The following is a 23,781-nucleotide window of genomic DNA, read 5'->3' as shown; positions in this document are numbered from 1 at the left end:
CAATGGAGTAATATTTGCTTTAAACAAGCTGCAGAGGGTATTGCATACTCAGTTTTTTGTTTGTTTATTTCCTGTTTTCATTGTTAGTGGTGGTTGTGATTTTTAATTTGTTTATTTGTTTGATAGTATCTGCATATCAAAGATTTTCTTGTGACACTGGTAAGTGTCACAACAAGGTTGCCTAGGATATGTACGATTAAAAATCAGAATGCAAAATCAGAAAAAACCTTTTTACAGTATGCTTTTATATACCTTAGTTATCAGATTTAATTAAAAACTTCTGTAGACTTAATCTGAATTTAATGTATTCAGTTCCCATTGTATAATGTGTATTTGACTTCAACAATGGTTTTGATTTTAAGAGTAACTCCTTGTATTCTTCCTACCATTAATTCCTTTTTTTTTTTATTATTATTTAGATGAAGCTGTCAGTTGTTTTAAAATATCTCCAAGCCTTCAGCTGGCAATGGATGTGGCTGACCATAGCTGCTTATGTAGGACAAAATGCACTAGCCATTGGACAAAATCTGTGGCTTAGCACCTGGACTGCGGAGACAGCAAAAGCTAGTGATTTCACAGAATGGAAACAGTCACAAAACTACAAACTCGGTATTTATGGGCTTTTGGGATTCTTACAAGGTAAGCACGAACATTTATGACTGTTTTCCCACCATTTCCTGACAATGATCTACCTACGTGTTTATTACTAAAGAAATAATGCTGGCTGTTTCATAAACAGAATTATGTGCAACAGTCTAATTGTTTAACCCAGGAGAGGAATAGTAGAAGAGAGATACAGCAATGTAGAAGAAAATGCTATTTAATTTTATGATACTTGTGTGAGCTCAGTAGCATCCAGGTGTAACCTAATGAAGTTATGCTAGTGTCTCAGTGAGAGAGGCATGTTTGTTTGAGACTTAATTGCAGGAAGGACATACATTTTAACACTTTGTAAGAAGTATCAACAAAATGCAAATACATCAAATTGTAAACATTAAGATATGAAGTGTGGATTGGTCACCATGGTAGAAAACAGGGATGGAAATAATCTCCATTTCCTCTCCCTCGCATACCATTCATATTGTCTTTTAATTTATCCATTCCCAAGGTCTTCTTGTTTGCTGTGGTGCTTATGTGCTCACCAGGGGCTCCCTTTGTGCTTCTCAGGAGTTACATCACCAGCTGTTAGACAGCGTATTGCACCTTCCTCTTCAGCATTTTGAAACTAATCCTGTAGGTCAGATCATCAATAGATTCACAAAGGTAAAGGGAAAACTGATGTATTTTCTGTTTTAAGAAAATGAAGCTTGAGTGACTACACATTTAATCCCAGTTAGTGTTGTTGAAAAATGAAAGATATCAAAATAAATGAATACATTGCCTAGCAGTTGAAAGCTGCTTCAGTGCATAAGAATGGTGGAACTGTCTCTGGCTATATTCTTAAAAAAATTATCAAAACTTATTATTAGCAAAAGTTGCATGGACCTTATCCACAATCATTAGGAGGCCATTCATCAAACACTATTCTTGCAGAGTAACAAGTTTTTCAGACCTAAACATGATCTGTTGTTTTTTGTTTTTTTTTTTACTTACTATTATTTATAATATAAGCTGTTTGATATTTTATTGCAAATCAGAATCAAATGATATTGCCAAAAACAATTAATAAATCAAATTCACATTCTCTGGGGTATATAGACTTACAGTAAATGTGTTTTCCATTTTTGTAGAGCTTTGACTTGAGTTGAAACCTCTAATACACAAACAGATGTTATTTACTATGACTTTAATACTTCCGAGTCTTGTCATAACTAGATTGTTGCAACACATTGCAGATTACTTCAAGCGCAGTAGCTGTCAAAGGCTGTATTTTTTAGACAAGACTAAGGCTGGTTGTGTAATACACTAAAATATCAATTGATGTAGATTTCAATCAAGCCCCTAGTCTTTTGTAGCATTTTGTTATGAACTGGATTTGAAAAAGCTTTAATGTATACAGTAAGAGATTAATGATATTTCAGTACGCATCAGAATTATTAACAGGAGTAGATAGAAGAGTTAGGATTTGAACTCATGGCCTGATTTCCAGTCTGAAATGCTTTACATAAGCTAAATAGTAGCAAGTAGCAAAATAGCAAAAGCGGTCACTTCTTGACTTCATGCACCCTGTGTCTGTTCTCTGACACGAGTACTCTATCTACTTCACTTTTAGGCAAAAAATAATGATATATGAATAAATTTCATTAGGATGTAATCGGGTGGGGGGCAATCCTACCAACTTTTATTGAGTATATTTTAGTTTGATCCTGGTTTTAAAGGATGGTTTCTTGAAGTCTGCTGTGTACTCAGAAAATCTTGATTCTTCTATGCATTGTTCCAGGACTTATTTATAGTAGACGTACGTTTCCATTACTACTTACGAACTTGGCTGAACTGTACACTGGATGTTATTGGAACCATTCTAGTTATCACATTCGCCTCACCACTATTCATAGTGGCAGTTATTCCCCTGGGATACTTGTATTTTACTATCCAAGTAAGTTCATTAAGTTTCATAAGGATTTCTAAATGTATGTGCGTAAAATGTTAAAAGCAATCAAGGATACTGACTTAGATTATTACTTTAAGTGGAAAAAAAAATCTATAGAATAAATCTGAACTTGCTTTCAGAAAAAAAAATCTTCGTGCTTCTTAGAAGGAAATGAGTACACTTCTTGAATATATCCTGTAATACTTGTGAACTTTTAACAATTTATATTTTTCTTATGTTTTGCCTTTCTTAGCATACAGTATTAGATACAGTATTAGATTTCTTAGATACAGTATTGATGTAGCTCCCAGTAAGAAATTGATGAAATTACCTGAAAAAATGAGAAAAGAGAAAGCTGAAAGCTGAAGAATAACCCTGGGCAGTATACGTAAAAATAGAATGATGCCTAAACTACATGTGATATTTTTTGTCAGAATGCTACTAAGAAGCCAAAAGATAAAGCTTCAGAAAGACTGATGTTTATATTCCTGCTTCTTGATGTTTAAAGTACAGTATATAATTAAGACCTTAAAGATTTTTAAAATAACAATGTAGATGAATGAAAAGAGTGCCTGGATTCAGTCTCTGATAAGAAATTTAAATACAGACATTATTACATTAAAGAAATAATATAAAATATAAATTTTAGTTGGTTGCTACATACCTCTTGTAGTATAGCACATTTTCTATAGAATTTGGAAATGTTCTTTTACATCTGTCCGCCCAGTAATATAGATTGCAGTTATGTTGGCATTACAATGTTGGTGTGTCTGAAGACACAGATTCTTTTCCTATGTAGAGATTTTCAACTTCTTCATATTCAAAATTTACAGGAACTATTTAACAGATTTAAAAGAACTGGAACTAAATATGGCAAATAATTCAAATACTGTAAGATAATGCAAAATTATGTAAAAGAAACGGTAGCAACTGAAGATCTTTTTTTTTTTTCTGTACTATTTTGTTAGCGATATTACATAGCAAGTTCACGACAAATTCGACGTCTAGCAGGAGCGTCACATTCTCCAGTCATCTCCCACTTCAGTGCGACTGTCCTAGGAAGATCGACAATTAGAGCATTTGGCCACCAGGAGAGATTCATTAGAAAAAACTATGATGTTGTGTATGAGAATTTAGTTTACTTCTACAACAATGTCATCTCAAACAGGTACTTTACAGCAGTTATGCATCTCTGACTGAGACCTTTGCATGCGGAATTCCACAGCTATGTGGTACCTTTAGTCAGAGTAAACTCACTTGAAAAAAGACAACAAAAGATATTCTGTGGGATAAGAGCAATTTATCCAGCACTCTTTGTAACGAATGCAGATATTTTGTTCAAGTGCTAGGACGATTTCTTTTTTATGTCCCAGAAACTAGCAGGTTTATAAAAAAAAAAAAATGTATGTTTTGTCTAGGATGAGAATGTTTCCAAAACCACCACCACAACAAAAAGTTTACTGATAGGTCATGGGCATGGACTGTGTACTAACTACATTGCAACTGTAACAGTTGCTATGTACAACAAGCCTACAAGCATCTTACAAGAATATGAACAAATCTAATTTATATTTCAGTAGTTCACGTGGTAGAAAGCTGGTCTATACCTAGAGCGCAAGTTGATTCTGAGAGTGGAATCCTTGTTTTTAAGGAAATAAGTGCAGTTCACCTCCCTCTTTTGTGATTCAGTTCCAGGTAGAGATCAGCAAGGAGATTCACTTTTCTAGTTTTCACTCATATACCTGAATCTATTCCAGATAAGAAGAGTAGGAAAGTCATGTGAGTAGTGAAGAGAACACTAGCTATTAGTGGAGAGACTGCATCTTTTCTTAGCTGTGTTACTCAATGTAGACATCATATTCCCTTCCCAGTCCATCTGTAAAATGGGAATGGTGGTACTTACCTGTTCTGCAAAGCAGGTTGAGAGACTGAGTATGTTCACTACACTGCTAAAAGAAATCTATAGGTAATTCATTTTTTTCCTTTGCCTTGATTACTGCAGGTGGCTGTCTGTCAGGCTTGAATTTCTAGGCAATTTAATGGTGTTCTTTGCTGCACTGTTTGTAGTACTGGCTGGAAATACAGTGAGTTCTTCTACAGTGGGTTTATCAATATCATATGCTCTAAATGTAAGTGTTTTGTTTTGTTTTGTTTTTTTTCCTGCTGTCACATCGCATATGAAAAGGAAATAACACTTACAATGAAGTTGAGTAGATGAATATATACAGTGGCAACAGGAAAACTAAAGCCATGAGCAGACCAGAGCTTTCCTTTACATCCCATTAATTCTGGGAAGCTTCACATTAATTATTTTTCCATTTCTGAATGTAGATTAAATCATATTTATTAAAGAATATTTTAAAATCAAATCAACTATATATGGCTTACTTTTAAGTGTTGTTAAACCACCAAGAATAAGAAGCCTAGTGATTTTCAAATATATTTCATATTTGATTTCTTGTTTTTGCTCACTTACTGAATATTGTGTGGGAATGCTTACTTCAAAGCTTGTTAAAATCATTTACTTTTTGCACTGTGCTTGTGAAAATAATACATGAGAGCTACATTAGGAATTTGTCCTGTAGTAAGGTAAACTGATAAGTTGCTAGTTAAAATAAACCTTAAGAATTATATATATTCAAACTAAGCATCTTTAATCTTATGATGCTTGGGACCCTACTGGAGTCCAGATTCTCACTGTTTTAAGTGCTTCAGACACACAGCTTACAGATATTAAATGAGAGAGAGAGAGGGAGAGAGAACAAATTACCCATCATCCACATCATGCCCGATTCACAAGAGTTCCGTTGTCTGTTGTTCTGTCTCTATCACCACTGAGTATATGATGACATAAAGAAGATCATTCAGTGACAGGTACTGCACAGTGTTTCACTTTCATCTGATGCCAAATTGATACCATTCTCTATTTAGTTACGTAAGGCATGTCAAAACAGTTAAATCTAAAATAAATAAATACATCTTTTGGCTTACTTTTTTTCCCTATAGAATTGGGAGTATCTGGTGACAGAATTGTTACCTACTCTATTATATAGAATTGGTACCAATTTGGTCTGCAGAAGCATTCCTCGTGTTTGAAGACAACAAATTTGGCATGCACAATAGACCAGATATGTATCTCCACTATAGATTCTTCGCTCCATGTTGCTGGCTTACTTTATCTAGGAAATTGTGCAATAATGTACCCACCATATGAGCCATATATATTTTTCTTTCAACATATTATGCAATTACTGTGCGTTTTGTGTTTATCTTGAAATAGTTTCAGATCTCTGGAGCTGTTATGTTAGTGAAAATTACCGTAGCCATTGGGCAGTCTGACAGCAGACAGGAAGTGCTCATAGGAATGTTCAGATCAGTGATTTTCGAAGTGATAATTCCTTTGGCATGCCACTGTTTTCTGTATACTTCCTGGCTTCGGTGGTTGGGCATCCAGCCTAGGAAATTATTCAATTGGGATTAAATTTTGAAATCACTACATTGTATTATAGTATAGTTATTTTTTTACATTCTACAATGCAATTTTGTTCCCCAGATAATTCAGAGTCTCAATTTTTGGGTGCGTAAAGCATGTGAAATCGAGACCAATGCGGTTTCAATTGAAAGAGTTTGTGAATATGCAAACATGGACAAAGAGGTGAGCACTCTCATTGCAATGGTAAATAAATATTTAACTTGTGTGCATACAAAATACCTTACATTGAATTTAATATTGGTGAATGGTAATATCAGATTATAATTTGTCATTACATACTTTGTAATTTTTTTTACATTAATACACATATTTTTATTACACTAATAATGTAAAAACACATAATAAATATATATATTTAATATATATTTATGTATTATATATTAATATATATTAATATAATATATAGTATATAATATATAATATATTACATATAATATATTATATATATTATAATACATTAATATATACATAATATATATATTTTATATATTTAAAATATATATTAATATATATAATATGTAATAAAAATATGTGTATTAATAAATACGCATATTTTTATTACATTATAGTCACAGCAGCTTTATTATTTTTATTTTGACCAGTAAATTTCTTGGCATCCTTATTAGTAGTAGATTTTATAGTAAGACTAATGGAATTGCATCTCAGGTCACTGTTTTATGCTATGTACAACCACAAGGAGCATTATAAGAGGGACAGACAAGGAAGAGACATTCCAGATCTCTCACTGTTATATTCACCTCATGACTGGAGAGGCTTTTGTTTTTCAAAGCATTTGGCCTTGGTTATTGTACTTTTCTGAAAGTGGCACCCATATTGGAGAAATTAGAGCCTTGGTCTGTCTTAGAAACAAGTCTGTCTTCTAGGTCTTGATTTTCTTTTACCCTTCCCTGTTTCTGCTTCTTCACCTTTGTTCACATCTCTGTTCTCTCTTACTCCTTAAAAGAAAATGTTTCTCATTAAATATATGTTTGAAATATCTGGGAAATTAGGCATCAGATTAAATTCCTGTCAAATGATGGAACAGATCATAGACTATTAGCAACTATGCAGTTAAACTTTAAAATGACTGCATATGATTAAAAAAAAAAAGTTGGAATCTTGTTGCTGCCTAGCATTTGTTAAAGAAATTTTTCCTTCCCTTATATCACATTGGAACTATCATAAAGCTATTGGGATTTCTAGAGATGTATATAATTTTTCTACTGTTTTCATTGACTTGTGACACATTTACTGTCAAAAACTGAAATTACAGTGGTTTTAATTCCAGGAACCATGGATAACATCAAAAAGGCCACCAGTAGGGTGGCCTGATAGAGGAATAATACAGTTTGTTAACTACAAAGCTCAGTACAGGAAGGATCTTGATTTAGCCCTGGATGACATCTCTTTTCAGACACGGACTAATGAGAAGGTATTGTATACAATAAGAAAAAAATCCAAAGTACAAATGTCTGTTTCTGAACTTCCTACTTCAAAAATATTTCATATGAAGAGACTCCAATACTACATATAGCAAGATTATGTTGAACAGGGGAAATGTTAAGTAGACAAGACACTAAAGAAATAATGCATGAAAAAGGGAAAAGTACTCTTCTCCTACTCCTTATCTCTGTAGGAAACTGAAATGATGTTTTATTCTCTGTCCCTCCCTCCATACTTTGGGAAAAAATGGTTTAAATCTGAGATAAATGTTTATTTAACTTTTATTCACTTGGGAAAAAAATGCATAGTGGAAAAATACTACAGTTAAAACACTTCTAGAGCTTATGCTATTTTATTATATGCTGATCTGTTGCTTGTTTTTAAGATTAGCCTGGAACAGTTCTAGATCTTTTTCCAAGCCTTAGTGGCTGCAGAGGTGGTGAAGACAGTGAAATCATCATGGGCAACTGATGCTATTCATGGGAGTGGCAGCCCAACAGTGCTACATAGTATTAGAATAAGGCAGTTTAGTTGAGTTAGATAAAGGAAGATCAACTCATTTGGTTCCATGCTGTTTCAGTGCTTGTATGAAAAGGTGCTTTCTTGAGTAGGTGATCCTGACGTGAACCTTCTGAGGAGAGCCTTACTCTAAGAAAAATGAATAATCACATTCACAATTAGATTTTCCAATTGAATTTGGCAGTTTTAAGGAAGATCCAAATTTGAAATTAAAACTCTTGCCCACTGTGCTGAATATTTATGTAGAAAAATATGCTGTCAGATTGGTGCTCATCAGCTCTGGTTTGGGAATGAGGTAGTTTTGAGTCATTGGTTTGAGCTGAGGAATGCTAAACAGAAGGTGAGGGATAAGGAAACACTTCCCACTGAACCAGGCATAGGCTGGATTGTGAGTCAGGTGTTCCGGAAGTGAGTTTTAAACAGTTTTATCCACTTAGAATATTGCTTGTTGGTAAAAGAAACTGAAGTTTTGTACTGGAAGTTAAAACTGAATTTGCTAGTCACTTTTCATATACAATGCACAGCATAGAAAGTTATAATCTTTATCAGAAATCTTTCCATTTCAGATTGGAATTGTTGGAAGAACAGGAGCTGGTAAATCAACTCTCACAAATTCCTTATTTAGAATTCTAGAGGGATCTGGAGGCAAAATAATTATAGATGGAATTGATATCTCAACTATTGGACTCCATGACCTACGCAGAAATCTTAACATTATTCCACAGGTAGGACATGTTTTAGAGATGACTGTGGCTTTTATTATTATTATTAATAATAATAATAATTACTATTTTTTTACTAACAAGATATTTCAGGTTGTATTTTGTTTGCTTGTTTGAAGAATATGCACAAGATCTCATACCACTGTAACAGTTCTTTTTGGCCACTTAGCTCTCAAAGGTATCGCTGTTCTGCTTGCGTGTAACTTGCTAGTGAATGTTGTTGGCCTTTTGCAATCTACCTACTGGGTTACAATGCACCGACTGCACTTAACTCGAGATGTCTGTTTGCTGCCTCTAAAAACACCAGTTCTGTTTATAAATCTGTGCAGCTATTCGCATGTACTTATATATATATGTGTATATATATAGTACTTATCTTTGCCTTTTAAGAAAAAGGCTTTTGTGTGCACCCAGAAAAGTTTCAGACTTGATTAAGACTGTAGAGATAAGCATTCAGTAATTATGGAGTACTGGAGGTAACTCATACCCTCAGTTGTGCTTTCCTGGCATCTTCTAGTCTACATTTATGTTTCCAGACATCCCCTGACATATTCAGTGCACAGAAACTAGTGAATGTACATTCATGCAATAATTGCTTTTGTTCTCATTGCTAAATACTTGACCTTTTCTACAGGGAAACTAAGAAAATTTCACTTAAAAACATGGCCTTCACATTTTTCTTAATTGTGTTCCTGAATGTAGTATCCAGTGCTTAACAAACCCAACAATGCTAATATTTTCATACGTTGTTTCAGTTGCCAGATGCTGAGCAGGTCCTCAGTTAGCCATTGAATGAGTAACACAGAGTATGCATATGAAATCTGTTGCTCTTTATATTAATATAGAGCTTAGCATGCTGAGACCCAACATGATTTTGTATTTCCATCCATCAACTTTAAAACATTACAGTTTCCCTCACAAAGCTTCTTTTCCGAAGTTATTTGTGCCAGTTTCCAATGTTAATGTCAGGATGCAGCACGCTCTTTTAGGTTTTTGTTGGAACAGTGCACTCAAATTTTGCTATTATTTAGGACCCCATCTTGTTTTCTGGGACACTGCAGTCAAACTTGGATCCACTTGGAAAACACTCTGATATTGAACTGTGGGAGGCACTGGAACTGTGTCACTTAAAGGGTTTTGTTGAGTCGCTCCCAAAGAAGCTCCTTCATGAGATTTCAGAAGGTGGTGAAAACCTCAGGTACATAAATAAGCAAGTGCTGTTGTAGTTATTTACTGATCTTGTAAAACTCTGTTTTCCTTATGGACAATTTACTACAGAAGTTATCAGTTCAAAAATTACAATTTAGTAATTTTAGTGTAGAATTGTTCAAGTAGTAAGGGTTTTCTTGAGGCGACCAGCTGGTCACAACTGTATGAAGTCTTAGGGCCTGCGCTGAAGGGAAGCAGAGGAGGTAGACTTCAGCTCAGTTATATGAATGGGTGCAAAGGGACAGGGGCTTCGTACACCACCAAGTTAGATTTAGATAGAAAAGAATCCATTCATTAAAAAAAAGGCAAAACTGCAGAGAGCTTGACCATTTGCTTTATTTGCTTAGGCAAAGCAACTATTTTTTTCGTTGTAGATCCCACCACAGATATCTACAAGAAGTGATACTAGAAATAGAAGGACTCTGAGACAAATAGTGAAACTTCCAGCAGCAAAGGGGCAGGCCATAATTTAAATGGAACGTATTGACAATTAACTTGATTTTTTAGGATGGGTCTCTTTTTTTTGCATATCTAGAAGTATCTAGAAGGCACACACCAGCAGTAACATACAGCAAAATCCAGACTTCTACTTTGAACATTAAGTGGTTCAGCATTCAATCCAGCCTATTCAAAGTACCCATTATGATATGAGTATCAAAGTTTAGGGCAAGACTAGCTTTAAAAGTTGCACCTGAGCTACTACTTCCCAAAACTTCTAAAAGAAGGAGAAAATGTTTCTCCAGTGTTGTTGAGGACGATAGAACAGATAGGCTCCATGCTAGTTCCAGCTTTATGTCAGCGGTATCTGCCCCAATGTCTGGGGCTAAGTAGTGAGGAAACATCCATCTCCCCTTCCTCAAAATGCCTGACCTGACCTTCTCAACTGTATTTTTAACAGTATTGGCCAGAGACAGCTGGTCTGTCTGGCTCGTGTTTTGCTACGAAAGGCAAAGATCCTGGTCCTCGATGAAGCAACAGCTTCTGTTGACATGGAAACAGATAACTTGGTGCAGTCCACTATCAAAAGAGAATTTTATAACTGCACAATATTAACTATAGCACACAGGTTACACACAGTCATGGATTCAGAGAGGTAAGTTTTGATATGCCATTTTAAAAAGAGATGTCTTTTTTTAATTACATGTCTTCAGACCTACAAAATTTTACTCTAGCACTTTTTACCTTGGATTGTACTGATACTAAGGTATCACAAAAGACTTGCTGTCAATATTAATTAAATATTGATTGTGTTCTGCTTCCCCACTGTAATTACAGAATGATTTTTTTCCTAATTAAATGCATGTATAAGCTACTGTTGTGACCACTTCTCTAGGAAAAAAAAGGGAGTACACTGTAGAATTTTTACCAACTTGTATTTTCTTTTCTTTAAACCAAACAAGCAAACATTCTCTTTTCAAAAGGATTTCTTAATATAGGCATTCCTAGCTTGAGAAACCAATGAGTTACCTAGTGCAGTGATATTTCTTGCAAATGAGAGTTTCAGTTAATATGTATTTGTTGTAGGGCTGGAAAATATGGTTGAATAGCACTTGTTTTTTTTTCTCCTGTAATCTTCATGCTTTCATATTGTAGAGTGCTTGTTCTGGATGCAGGAAGGATTCTAGAATACGATACACCAAATAATTTGTTACAACGGAAAGGTGCCTTTTCTGAAATGGTTGCAGAGGCTGGAGTAACAAGATAAAGAAAACTAATGAAGATAGGAATTCCTTATACTGGTAAACACTCAAAAGATATGTGGCATTCCTAATGTTATGAAATAATTAACTTCCTTGTAAGCTCTTAACAACATTGCTTTTTACTACAACTACAATCTGTATATATTGATCAGGTTTCTGAAATTAATTTTGTTTTTATACAAATCACATTTTTCATCATCTTGGCACTGGACCAACATAATGCAGCAGTAATTTTCATAGTGTATTTTAAATACTGTACTAGTAAAGGTGGATTTAAAATAAATCTTTCTGTTCAGTGTTTTAATAAAGAATTAGTGCTTAATTAAATTGCTTGAATGTTATCCCCATTTAGTTAATACATCTTTATATGATTGTGAATATATAAAAACCCAGGTTTGCTTATTGTATGAACAGAGAGGCAAATCTCCCTTGTTGCTGGGTTTTAGGACATACATATTTATTTGCTTCGGTAATAGCAAATAATTTTGCTATAATTTTGGTAATAATTTCATCTGCTTATACTTTGGTAATTCTTGAGGCAACAAACTTGCCATTTCAAGTTGATTTTTATGTTGACTGTGATTTTGAATAAAATGAAAAACCATTTCAAACAGCTGAAAAACAGGTAAACATAATTGAGCATTACAAAACCAGGTTGTGAAAGAATCCCATGAAAATGGGGTCAGGCACAGCTATTTGCTAGTAGATCTTAATGCAAACCTCAATACTACTTAAAGCTGCACAAAAGGTTATGCATACTTAAAGTGTTGGTTAACCATGCCTGTGCTTCCATAGGCCATGTGAGTAGTGCCTTTTTTACTACACATCCTAAGACTCTTCAAATTGAATAGCAACAGTGGGGAGGAATGGGTTAAAAGCAGAAGAGGATGGGATGAGACCTGCAAGCTGGTGAGGAGGATTGAAAACATGCTCAAGTGAACCTTGCAGCTGTGATGACAAAGCCTGGAGAGTAGGAGAACATGTGTCATATCTACTGCTGTTAATCCTGTGTGTTTGACAAGCAGCGCATCCACGTACAGATAACACGGGTGTTTGGGAGACTCAGAGGCACCCTGTCGGACATGCTGGAGCTCCCTGCCTTGGGACAGAGATCAAAGCACAGTGGTAAACTATGCCTGTGTGAACCCTTGATACATAAATAGACGTCAATAGTAGGCCTGTGATCCTCTAGCATGGACTGAGTTTAGCGGTGCCTTCATCCCTGGGTGTGCACCTCTGCCCAGGTGCTGCTTTGGGGGGCCCCTGTGGCTGCCCAGGTAACATAAACGTACTCTTTGCATTTCAGCCCTGGGTCTGTGGGCATCCCTGGTGTCGGCTGGTGCTGACTCACACCACCAACTGCAAACTTGGGTTTGCTTCCTTCAAAAGGGGAGGAGAAAGGAGGGAGACTTTCTGAAGAGATTTCCTCAAAGATGTGGTTCTACTACAGTGAAGGTAAAAAAAAAACAAAAAAAACTTCTCTATGCTTTCCTGACAGCAAAGTAAAACCAAGTCTTCTTATATTTAAGACAGTACTACTTAGTTTAATTGGTTACAAAACACAACTAAATATACTACAGCTTGCAGAAAGCTATTAGGAGAATATAATGATTTTAGAACCCATTAGGAACAACCCAAACCAGGTAATTACAGTTTTCTGACAGTTCTAGAGAGACAGAGTTTCTCAGGAGAGAGAACAGCTGTTTGCTTTTCATCTTCTTTTCCTCTTTTCTCCACCTGAGGCCAGCAGTGGCTTTCCCATAGAGCAGAACCCTCCATCCAAATATTTAATTTCTTTCACCACAACATTTAAAGTGCCCTGGGCAGGCTCTTCTTGGGTCCTCATCTCTTATCCACCTTCATACCTCCCACCAAACCCATCCTTTCCTAGAAGAATCAGAGGAGGAACTGGAAATGACGAAAGTGGGTGCTATTTGTTAATAGGTGAGCATATTTTAGGCTTTATGCTAGCATAGGTAAAAACTTCAGCACTCAGAGACCAACTCCTTTTACAAGGTGCACAGAAAATAGTCTGAGGGCTTGCATCAGTGTGTGGTAATTTTACTTAGGTGGGGAGATTTCTATACTTACTGGTGGACTGGTATTTGGAGAAAGCTGCAGAAAGAATAATTGTTAAGTCTGAGAGAAAACAGCTTTAGGGTAGACAGGAAAAGTTGATTTGCAACAGGAGCATCACCCAGGGTCTGCAATCTCTTCTGTCACTGCAAGTCGGATGTCAAAGACAGAGATTAACAAATGAAGAAGGAGCACGTGGCCCTGGTGGACGTTCCCTGGGTCCAGCCTGCAGCTGCTGACCAACACAGGGAAGGTCTGTTCCTGCCCGGTGTCCTGTGATCAGGGAGGCAAGATACAAGGAGCATGAGAGTAAGAGTGGTGGGAGCTGCTGCCACTCCCACAGGAGCAAGGTCATCATCACTGCTTGGCCCCCTCTTTACCTTCGATTAGGGTTTTGTGACTTAGTAGCATTTCTGCATCCCTCCCAGTCAGTCACTCCTTGCTTTTCCTTGTACCAACATGCAATGTTTTTTTTCTCAGTTCTGTTCATCCACCCAAAATTGTAGCTTCAGGAACCAGAGATTTTTCCTTCCCACCCCAGTTCCTAATATTTACTGCATCTCATCCTAGAAATGATCTGTCACTCCAGGCTGTAGAAACCCCTTGACAAAGGGGAAGATTATAATCTTATCCTCTAAGCTCCAAAGGAATTCAAGGAAGAAATAAAGAAATAGTGCTGTTAAAGTACTTCCCCGATAAATTGAGACAACAGATTGAAAGGACAGAAAATGCTTTTAATAAAAACATTTTAAAAGGTTACTTATAAAATGCATTTCATCATCTGCACGTAGAAACAGGAAGATACAATTAGTGAGGCATCTTGCACTTTCAGAATTTCAACTCACAACACAAGCTTCTAGCTATATAGATTTGTTACACGTCTAACACCACAGGCAACCATATTCAGACTTCAAGGACAGTTTGTAGAAAAATTTCAGCCTTCAAATACCAAGTTGTTTAAACAGAGACTTTTGCTAAGCAATATGTGTACATACCTGGAAGTGTCCGTTTAGTACAGTGTTCTACTTATCTAAAATGTGATGGTTTGTGCCAGAATACAGTACTAAGATCAAATAAATAACTTGACCACAGAATTCAGAAGACAGTTATCTAATAAATAAAGGCGCATTGTGAGATATCCAATGTACAGTAACTTATTTACTAAAAAAAAGTCTATTGAAATCTGAACAAATAAATACCCTTGTGTGAAATTTTCACAAGTAAACAACATCCCCTTCCCAGATTAACACCAAAGGTTGCTTTTAATTATTAAACTCCTCCATACTAAAGGATTATGCTAAAGAAAAAAATTACTTAATTTATTTGCATGTAAGAGCTTAACAGTTTGAAGTTACTCCCACACTTTTCCATAACTTGTCCAGAAATTGCAAAAATCTTTTAATTTTAGCTCAATTGCAACGTTTCAATGCACTGTATAAAATGAACAGCTGCATAAAGAACAACAAAATTACTGAACACCTACTAGAACTCCAGTACACTTTGACATGATTTTTTAGCAGGATAGAAAAAAGGCCACAATGACTCCAAATATTTTGGAATATATGCTGAATTATGTATATACACATGTATGGCTGCAACGCGAAGGCCCCAAACAGCAACTGCATGTAAGAACTGTACTGTATATTGGCATTCATCCATGATTTCACTGAAGAGACTTCAACTCAGGAGTTTTAGTTATGCTCACCATCCCTTAGCACCCACTTTCTTTAATAACTGTATGAATTTTCTTTTGAATACATTATGACATTACTGTGATGTCCCATACAGATGTAAAAGGCAGGGTCATTCTCAAATAGATAGAATGAAAGAAAAAAATCCTCAAGAATTCACTTTGGTTTTCAACTCAGTGAAGTTAAACAGATGTCAGCAATATTGTGAGAGTCTTCTGTGAATTTAAATAATACTGAAGGAATTGTTGCATGCAACTAAGATTCAATTTAAGAGGTTTTTAATAGTATTACTTCAAACATATGTTTAGAGTACAGCTATTCAAACAGTTGCATCCGCATAATTGAGAAGGCAGTGCTGTAGATCAGGTCTACTGCCAGGAGAACAATAAACCTATTTTTAAATGGTTATAGTTAAGCTGTAGATCCATAAGCCCCACAGTTTATATCTTGGCACACTTAACACAATTATTTTTGAAGCGTTAAAAAATGCTTAGATCACCTGTTACTAGACCTTACCTGATTAAGGCTGTGTTGATGGATGAAGAGACAAGTCTTATCTGAATGAAGCGTTTTCACTGCAGAATTCTAAACATAAATTCATCTGGCCCTTTCAGTATTAACTCTCCATAAAAAGCAGAACTGTCACCAAGTTTCTGTATCAACTTTGTTTTCTTCCACGAGTTTGCTAGATAGGTGGGTGGCAAAGTATTTGCTGCTACCTAAAATCCTGAGTTATAGGCTCTGCTTCCTTCCCAAAAGAACAGCTACAATCTCTAATCTACCTTCAGTTTAGAGTGGGGATATGACAAAACTTAAATCAGAGATACAATCTATCCAAAGTATAAAATTGGATGAATTTACACTTAAAGGAACTAGACTTCATCCACACCATCCCTTCTGCCCCACACTTTCTCTCTGACAACAGCACAGCTGGGAGGTACTCAAGGGGAAAGACGTCACATATCAGGAAGTGTGCAACAATAAAATTCATGTTGGTCAAATTTAAGGGAATATATACAGATGTAACTTTAAGATGACTAAAAATAAAATTCCATGATTTTCAAATAAGATGGGGAGAGGTATAAAGAGTTGATGATATGCACTTGTTCCCTGTTGAGAACGTAAGTGGTACGACAGCAGCACCTATTTGTTAACCATCACGAACAGATCACAAAGTTAGCCCTTGGATACACACTAAGTAACTGTACATTAGCAAGAGCTAAATTTCTTAGCATGGCGTGACAAACATCAGGCAATAACTTGCCCCTTGATTTCAGTAATACCATTATGCTGTTATAAACAGCAGAAGAATCAACTGAATGCCTAAGTCTCATTCAAGCTGCAACATGCCTTTTAGAAAGGTTCCTAAATGCTCAAATGACTCAATTTAATAAATAGATTTAAGCTCAAGACTACTAGTGCTATGTGCATTAACACTGCTTCACATTCTTCCAAGGTAAATATATTTGATGTGGGAACACCTACAGCATAATGCCATGTTACTTCTAAGCTTTGGTCACATTCTCTTTATATTTTTCAACAAACACCTGTTCAGGATTTGCTAATAAAATTTAGCAAGAAGATGTGGGTGTGTCACCATTAGCATTTTCATCCTATATCCAGTGCACAAGTGAACACAGGACACTTCAGAATTTTGAAAACCACACGTACCTCTAAAGTAACATCTAGTTTTAATCCAGCAGCATGAACTGGAAGTGATTAAAAAAAAAAAAAAGAGTATTATATGGCTAAGATTAGGCTCCGCTGCCAGTCAGACAAGTACGCACCATCAGGGTATGCTTTTGGAGAGATGGAATGCAACGAGAAGGAATTTATCTTAATTAAAATTAGTCTTCCGTAAATGCTTATTAGGAATTTCTATAGCACTGACTTGGAGAGGCCAGGACCCACCAACAATTCCTGCTTGGATAGCTACACCCATTACAACTGCTAGATCAGGGTCTACAGAGGTGTTAGGTTCCTTCCCAAAGAAATCCCGAATAACTTTGCGTATTTTAGGAATCCGGGTGGAGCCCCCAACTAACACAATTTCATCCACTTCGGCTTTGTGTAGGTGGCCTTCCTTCAACACTTGTTCAATGGGCACGAGAATCTTCTCAAAAAGGTCCTCATTCAGTACTTCAAATAATTTCCTAGAGATTTCTCTTTCAAACACAACTTTGACAAAGTTTTTTTCTCCATTTGAAGCATCTCCAAGATCTTCCAGGTCTTTTGTTTTCTGTGAAGGCTTGCCTTTAACAGCATTTTGTTTTACCTCACCTTCCGGAAGTTCTTTTGTAAGCTTCGTTTCTGGCATAGTCAACAACACCCTTAACGTAGATGCCTCATGAACTGTCAAATTTAATTTAACTGCTTCCACAGCTTGTCTGAGGCGATGTATTTCTTCTTTTCTTGATGGCAGAGAACCATATTTTTGATGGAGCTGATCATATAAATGCTGCATCAACCTCTGATTAAAATCCTGTCCTCCAAGTTTGTTGTTACCTAAAACATCAGAACAGAGAGCGGACACATCACCTTCTAAACTTCAGCAAGTAGCATGCGTCTTCTTGTACCGGGAGATGGTACTCAAGGGCTAAAACAATGATACTAAGACCATAAGCACTGAGCAAGAGCTCAGAGAACTGAGGAAATAGACATAATTAATGTTCTACTGAAGAATACATGATGGATAATCATTTCCAGATTTTTTATTTATCAGCTACTTTGGAATCTATCCCTGTCAACATTTTTCCCTGGAACTGCCCTGTTAAGCTGTAACAAGAAAAAAAAAAAAAAAGGTTATCTCAATGGGAGTGTTCTCTGCAGACATAAATACGTAACAAAAAAAGTCTGTAGCTAGTAGCCTGTCACTGAAGTGCAGCATCTCACAGCAAATTGTTTTCCCAGATAAAATTCCTAGAGTGTTTTAATTTCTCTGCTCCAAATTGTCTTTTCTATTAGCAGCTACCAGAGTGCAGTATTACAGGAGTTAGTTCGAACATTTTCAAGTTACTCAGTGGCTTTATGCATTCACATGAAAAACTAGGTACTATTAAAGTAGATGGATATACTCTGAAGAAAGCAGAAAAATGATGAAATGCAAACAGTGAGCTTCAAGCTCTATTTACAGGTATATCTTACATTAGCCTTCAGAGAGAGAGAACTACTCTGTATAGCCAGTTTCATTCTGAAAGTTTCACATAATAACTCACATAATTTCACATAATTGTTCATGCTTTCCATTAAACAGATTTTTAAAAATACCCTGCCAGTTTTCGTCTATGTTGAACAGTACTCTCGACGTTTCCACCTCCTTTTTATGATTGAAAAGAGGAATTCACTTAATGGACATCCATCCAAATGGATCAGAATGAAGTAGCTGAGTACTTTTTGTTGTTCCACTCTTACTGGACAGAGCTGCAGCTGACAATAAAACTTACTCAAGGCAACACTGAAAGTAGCACTGCATCTCAGACCTGTCTGAATCCAGGTCACCCACTAAGCAGTTGCCTAGTCACTCCAGTTTTACTAAATATTGCTTGTTTCCAGAACTCTTTGCCAAGTGACAAATCATTTTGGCATATATGTATTAAAAAACGCTTCTAGGTTAACAGAACACAGTTTCCAAAGCCTACACAACCATGCTGGAGCTAATTGCAAAACAAGGACATTCCAAAGTACCTATCAACAATTCAGTAAACACTCTCGGCTCAGACAAAGGTAACAGAAAGCTTTAGAACAGAGCAGTTGTAATATGCAGCAGCATTTGTACTAGTAGGCCCAAAAATCAACAGCTACAGATAAAACTAATCCACAATGATTAGTGGTGTCCTGGTTTCAGTTAGAACAGAATTAATTTTCTTCCTAGTAGCTGGTGGAATGCTGTGTTTTGGCTTAGGATGAGAAGAGTGCTGATAACACCCCGATGCTTTAATTGTTGCAGAGCAGTGCTTACACCAAGCCAAGGACATCTCAGCTTCTTGCTCTGTCCTGCCAACGGGCAGGCTGGGGGTGCAGTAAGAGCTGGGAGGGGACAGACCCAGGACAGTGGCCAGCTAAAAACTGAATCTCTCTTAACTGGCGAAAGCAGTTGCAAACCTAGTTTTATGTGAAGGGCAGTTGAGAACTCTTTGTGAGCGCTATGTTTTAAATAACTTCCCTATTGGTGACTTCAGGTGCAGCCTTCTCTTCCCACTACCCCCTGAGAAAGTAAAGCATTTTTCTCACCTGCCATGGCTCGCGTGAGGAACATCCCTCCCTGCTTGTTCAACAGAGACACATCCAAAGTTCCTCCACCCAAATCCACCACCAAAACATTAAACACATCAGCTTTGTGTAGTCCATAAGCCATAGCTGCAGCTGTGGGTTCATTGATTACTCTCAAGATTTCTAGCCCTAAAAAGAGCAAAGCAACGGTCACAGACTTAAAAAAAAAAAAAAAAGTAGTTTTCACATCGCAGCATTTGCCATTAGCTATTTTGAATTAAACTTAAGCAAAACATGAAGGTAAATAGTTCATATCAAGTATTATTGCTTAGAAAACTCTTTTCCTTATTTAAGCCTAACTACTTCAGTGTCATGATGAACGCATGAATCACGATCTGCCCAAACATGTTCTCTCCATTCTAAGTAGATTTATTTCAGAACCTTTTATTTGTATATAAGTTATGTCCAAGGGTGCTCTGTATGTTCTATTTATAGATTACCGAAAATACTATTTTCCTTAAGTAAAATTAGTTCTTCTAGCTACCTATATTTGCATTAGTCTACTGCATCTGTTGGTACTCAAGAGCTCTCTGCTATTCCTCACAATTGCTAGCAGTCATTAAAAAAACAGAACAAAAAAACATAGCCTTTACTGTTAGTGAAATAAATCTGAAGATAACCTTAAGGCTCCACAAAAGAAAGTGCTGTGATAGAGACATCACCTGCAAGGTTAGCTGCCTTAACAGTAGCGTTCCGTTGCCTTTCATCAAACTCTGCTGGCACAGAGATGACTGCCTTCGAAATGGGCATGCCAAGATGGTCTTCTGCCATTCTCTTCAATTTCAGTAGCAGCTGAGAGCCAATATGCTCTGGAGTGACATGAAAGGTTTCGTTAGTTGTCACAGAAAATTCAGCTGATCCACCATTGTTGAAAATCTAGGAGGAAAGAGCAACACAGCCCATTGGTAACGTTTATTCTTTGATTGTGAGTACTATGCAAAACCTGCAACATAAGGGGGTCGGAGTATATTCAGAATACTGACAACTCCTTTGACCAGGTAAGATGTACTAAAAAAAGTTAAGACCTAGCAACTACATCATCAACTTTAATGTTATGTGACACAACAACACCTTCAGTGGTGAAAGTAATGCCTTTTAATCATTAAATTTACTGATAAACCTGCCCACAAGTTCTTTGTTGCAAAAGGAAGCAAGCAGGCTGGTATTGGAACTGTTCTTACTTAACAAGAATACAGACTGTTTGCAGTAGCTGAAATTTAGTCTCTTTACAGAAAATACTTCACCATAGCACCATCCTAAATGGATACAATATTATTATTATTTTTTTTTTTTAGATAACAGCTCTCAAAATCTGTTGCTTGTCAATTTAGCACTTAGAAGTACTAGGGAAAAATGCACTGGGACAGAAAATATGTTGACTTTTAGACTTCTTTTTCCCCCTTTTTATCTCAGAGAAAAATGACGCTTCATTAAAGAACAGAACTTCATGCTGAAGTTTGCACTTTAAAACAAGGGGTTGGAATGCTACCCAGGAACACATTTTGTAGTAGAGGACAGGGTCCTCTGGAAAACCACTACCAGCTCTCATGCAGCACTACGCAACATACCCTGGGAAGGGAGGAGTAAACACTGGTGGAAGTCTTGCTGTTTCCAGGCCTGTCAGATTTCGCCGAATGGCTCAGGGTCAGAGAACCTGCTCACTCGTTGGTTACTGGCAGGAGCTCTGTACACACTGCTGCTTGCAGAGAAGCGATGAAGACGGCCACTTACCTTAAACGGATACCTACTGCTTTCGCCTTCCAGTTCTTCCGGAGTGAACACCTTCCCGATGAACCTCTTCGCGTCGTAGATGGTGTTCTGCGGGTCCGCGTCCGCCAGCTCCAGGCCCTCGTAACCCACGCGCACCCCGCCGCCGGTGAAGGACACGACGCTGGGGATGCTGTGGCGCCCGCTTCCATCCGCGATCACCTTCACCCGCCCCGTGCCGGGCAGAAAGACGCCGACGGCGCAGTAGGTCGTGCCCAGATCGACGCCGATCACCTTGGGCGCGGGCGCGGGCAGGTACTGCTGCGCCAGGTACCCGGCCAGCAGCAGCGCCAGCACGGCCGAGCCTGAGGGGGGGGGGGGGGAACAACACGCGGGGTGAGCGGCTGCACCGCACGGCCCCGCTTAATTACTCACTGCTTTATTTATTTATCGTTACCGGGTTTACCCGCAGCCCCCCGGGACACTCCCCAGCGCCCCGCACCCCCCCCGTGAGGCGCCAAACCTGGCCCGGCCCGTACCCAGCACCGCCATCTGCCCCGCCATCGCTGCCCGCCGCACCGCTCAGCGCCCACTGCTGACGGAGCCTTCCGGGCCGCGCTGCACGCCGGGACTTGTGGTCCGCGCGGCTCGCCCGCCCCGCCGATATGTACCTGCAGCCCCGAGCGGGAGAACTACAGCTCCCAGGAGGCATTGCGGCGCGCCTCCTTCCGGGCCGCTGGGAGCTGCCCCTGCTCGGCGGCGGAGGGGAGGAGCGGGGAGCTGGGGGGGGCTGGGGGGGCAGTCCCTTGGCTGCGACATTTGATCTTCAGCACCGGTGCTCAGACAAAGTCCCAAAGTGCCTCATTTTTCTCCTGCATCTTTCCCATGACATACCAGGGCCTGCTCATGGATATTCCTGCACCTACAGAAAGCTGCCTGACTTCTCATGCATCTGCAAAATAGGCAGAGACAGTCCTACAGGGCTTGTGTTTGTTTTCTGGGGCGTTACCACAGTGTCTTCTGGATCAAGCTCTCAGTATCAATTATATTAAAACCACCACCACCACCATCATTATTATTATTATTATTATTAGGCTAATTTAGTCAGAAGGGGAAGGCTGTGGGTATTCTCTGCCCCTCTGACTACCTAGCAAGGAACATAAGCATGGATGGGGGGGGGAACAAAGGCAGGCCTGTTTGTTTGATTGTTTCTAAAATGTTATATTTTAGCCATATCCCTGTAATGGAAGGAAAGTACTGCCTGTACCGCAGTTTTTGACATACTCACCTGAAAATGGGCAATACAAGCTCAGACCGCTACAACTCCTTTTAAAAAGCCTGTCACTGTGATAAAGCTAGCTTCCCTGCATGTGGCAGAATTAGGGCGGATGAGGCCCTATGGTGACTTGCACTACTACAGCTGAACACTTTCTGGTATATTTGCTGATTTGGTTGTCCGTGGGGGCTCTGCTGCTGCACAGATAAATTCTTGGTGACCACGCATCTGGCCCTCAACATTACCTGCCACTGATTTGAGCAGAAGGTAGACATGTAACTACGCACCTCAGGGCCAAGTGCCTGCTTATGCTTATTAGTACATCTATTCAGTCTGATAGTAAGCTTTCTAAAGCATTTCAAAAGGTTTGGGGGCATTAATTTCCTTCAAGGGGATAATGTTTTTCCCCAGTGCTTTGATAGGTGGAGGTAAACATGTTTAAATCTACAAGTAGCTTGAGGGAGAGAATTATTCTTACGATGTATGAGCAGAGGTTGGCTTGACAACAGTCTCCAGTCTCCCATCAGATAGGAACAGGTATCTGCAGGAGGAAAACAAACAAACAAACAAACAAACAAACAAACAAAAACTGTTACACTGGGGAGTACTGCTGAAAACATAGACCTGCGATGTGTTAAACACAGTTCAAGTATTCGTTGTGAGTGGAATCGAATAAAGCTTGTTTTCATTTCTTGAATGTTTTGCATCAGCTGTATTCCTGCACCTGGAGAAAAGGGAATTGAGTTTGCAAAGCATCCTCTTTTCTGCTGTTGCACAGAACAGGGCTTCCTCTTCCTAGGGTTGACTCAGCAAGTGCTTTCTTCACTGCCTAAAATCATTCTCAAGCCAGTGTCCAAAACCAAAACACGGGGTGCTGGGGTATGATCAAAACACGGTTTGATCCCAGGAGCACAGTATGATTAAGCTGTGTGTTCCCACTGTGAAGCAGGAAAGGGAAGAGGGATTTGGATCCACTTTACAGGTAGCCAGTGTTTCCTTGAGAAAGGAGGCAAGTTATTTAAATGCTAAAATCTGAAATAACTTTTTTTTTTTTTTTTTTTTTTACTTCAGTAAAAGTGGGTTCGTAGCCTTGGTGCAATCACATAAGTAAAATTACAGAAAAGCAAAGAACTTCACTGATGGCTC

The 23,781-nt window shown here is 38.0% G+C and overlaps 2 protein-coding genes across 11 annotated transcripts in view; one reads left to right on the top strand and one right to left on the bottom strand.

The window, feature by feature from the left end:
- LOC137860497 (multidrug resistance-associated protein 1-like) overlaps nt 1-11,899 on the top strand; it is a 32,999-nt gene extending 21,100 nt beyond the window's left edge. For 7 of the 8 annotated variants that reach the window (XM_068690805.1, XM_068690788.1, XM_068690797.1 and 4 more), the window contains 11 exons: nt 420-639; nt 1,109-1,263; nt 2,381-2,536; nt 3,499-3,698; nt 4,533-4,659; nt 6,084-6,185; nt 7,312-7,455; nt 8,552-8,710; nt 9,739-9,905; nt 10,815-11,009; nt 11,510-11,899. In XM_068690805.1, coding sequence (XP_068546906.1) covers nt 420-639; nt 1,109-1,263; nt 2,381-2,536; nt 3,499-3,698; nt 4,533-4,659; nt 6,084-6,185; nt 7,312-7,455; nt 8,552-8,710; nt 9,739-9,905; nt 10,815-11,009; nt 11,510-11,621 — 1,737 coding nt within the window. In that variant the 3' untranslated portion in view covers nt 11,622-11,899. Of the gene's footprint in view, nt 1-419; nt 640-1,108; nt 1,264-2,380; nt 2,537-3,498; nt 3,699-4,532; nt 4,660-6,083; nt 6,186-7,311; nt 7,456-8,551; nt 8,711-9,738; nt 9,906-10,290; nt 11,010-11,509 lie in introns of those variants that run through there. The other variant, XM_068690811.1, reaches the window with a different exon arrangement.
- A 2,506-nt stretch (nt 11,900-14,405) lies between these two features.
- HSPA13 (heat shock protein family A (Hsp70) member 13) lies at nt 14,406-22,054 on the bottom strand. 3 transcript variants are annotated; one of them, XM_068690857.1, is made up of 5 exons: nt 21,899-22,054; nt 21,384-21,724; nt 20,315-20,528; nt 19,614-19,781; nt 14,406-17,888 (listed from the first exon to the last, which is right to left on the bottom strand). In XM_068690857.1, the coding sequence occupies exons 1-5, from the start codon at nt 21,921-21,923 to the stop codon at nt 17,221-17,223; spliced, it is 1,416 nt and encodes a 471-aa protein (XP_068546958.1). In that variant the 5' UTR covers nt 21,924-22,054; the 3' UTR covers nt 14,406-17,220. The 3 variants fall into 3 exon arrangements, with proteins under 3 accessions (XP_068546958.1, XP_068546967.1, XP_068546976.1); XM_068690866.1 differs by having other exon boundaries at nt 20,315-20,461; nt 21,401-21,724; XM_068690875.1 differs by lacking the exon at nt 21,899-22,054 and having other exon boundaries at nt 21,401-21,718.
- Between the last annotated feature and the right edge of the window lie 1,727 nt (nt 22,055-23,781).

Source organism: Anas acuta, chromosome 1 (genome assembly GCF_963932015.1).
Source record: "Anas acuta chromosome 1, bAnaAcu1.1, whole genome shotgun sequence".
In the NCBI taxonomy this organism is placed as follows: domain Eukaryota; kingdom Metazoa; phylum Chordata; class Aves; order Anseriformes; family Anatidae; genus Anas; species Anas acuta.
Note: the sequence above shows the minus strand (reverse complement) of the source record. Positions and strands in the feature narration are given on the sequence as shown.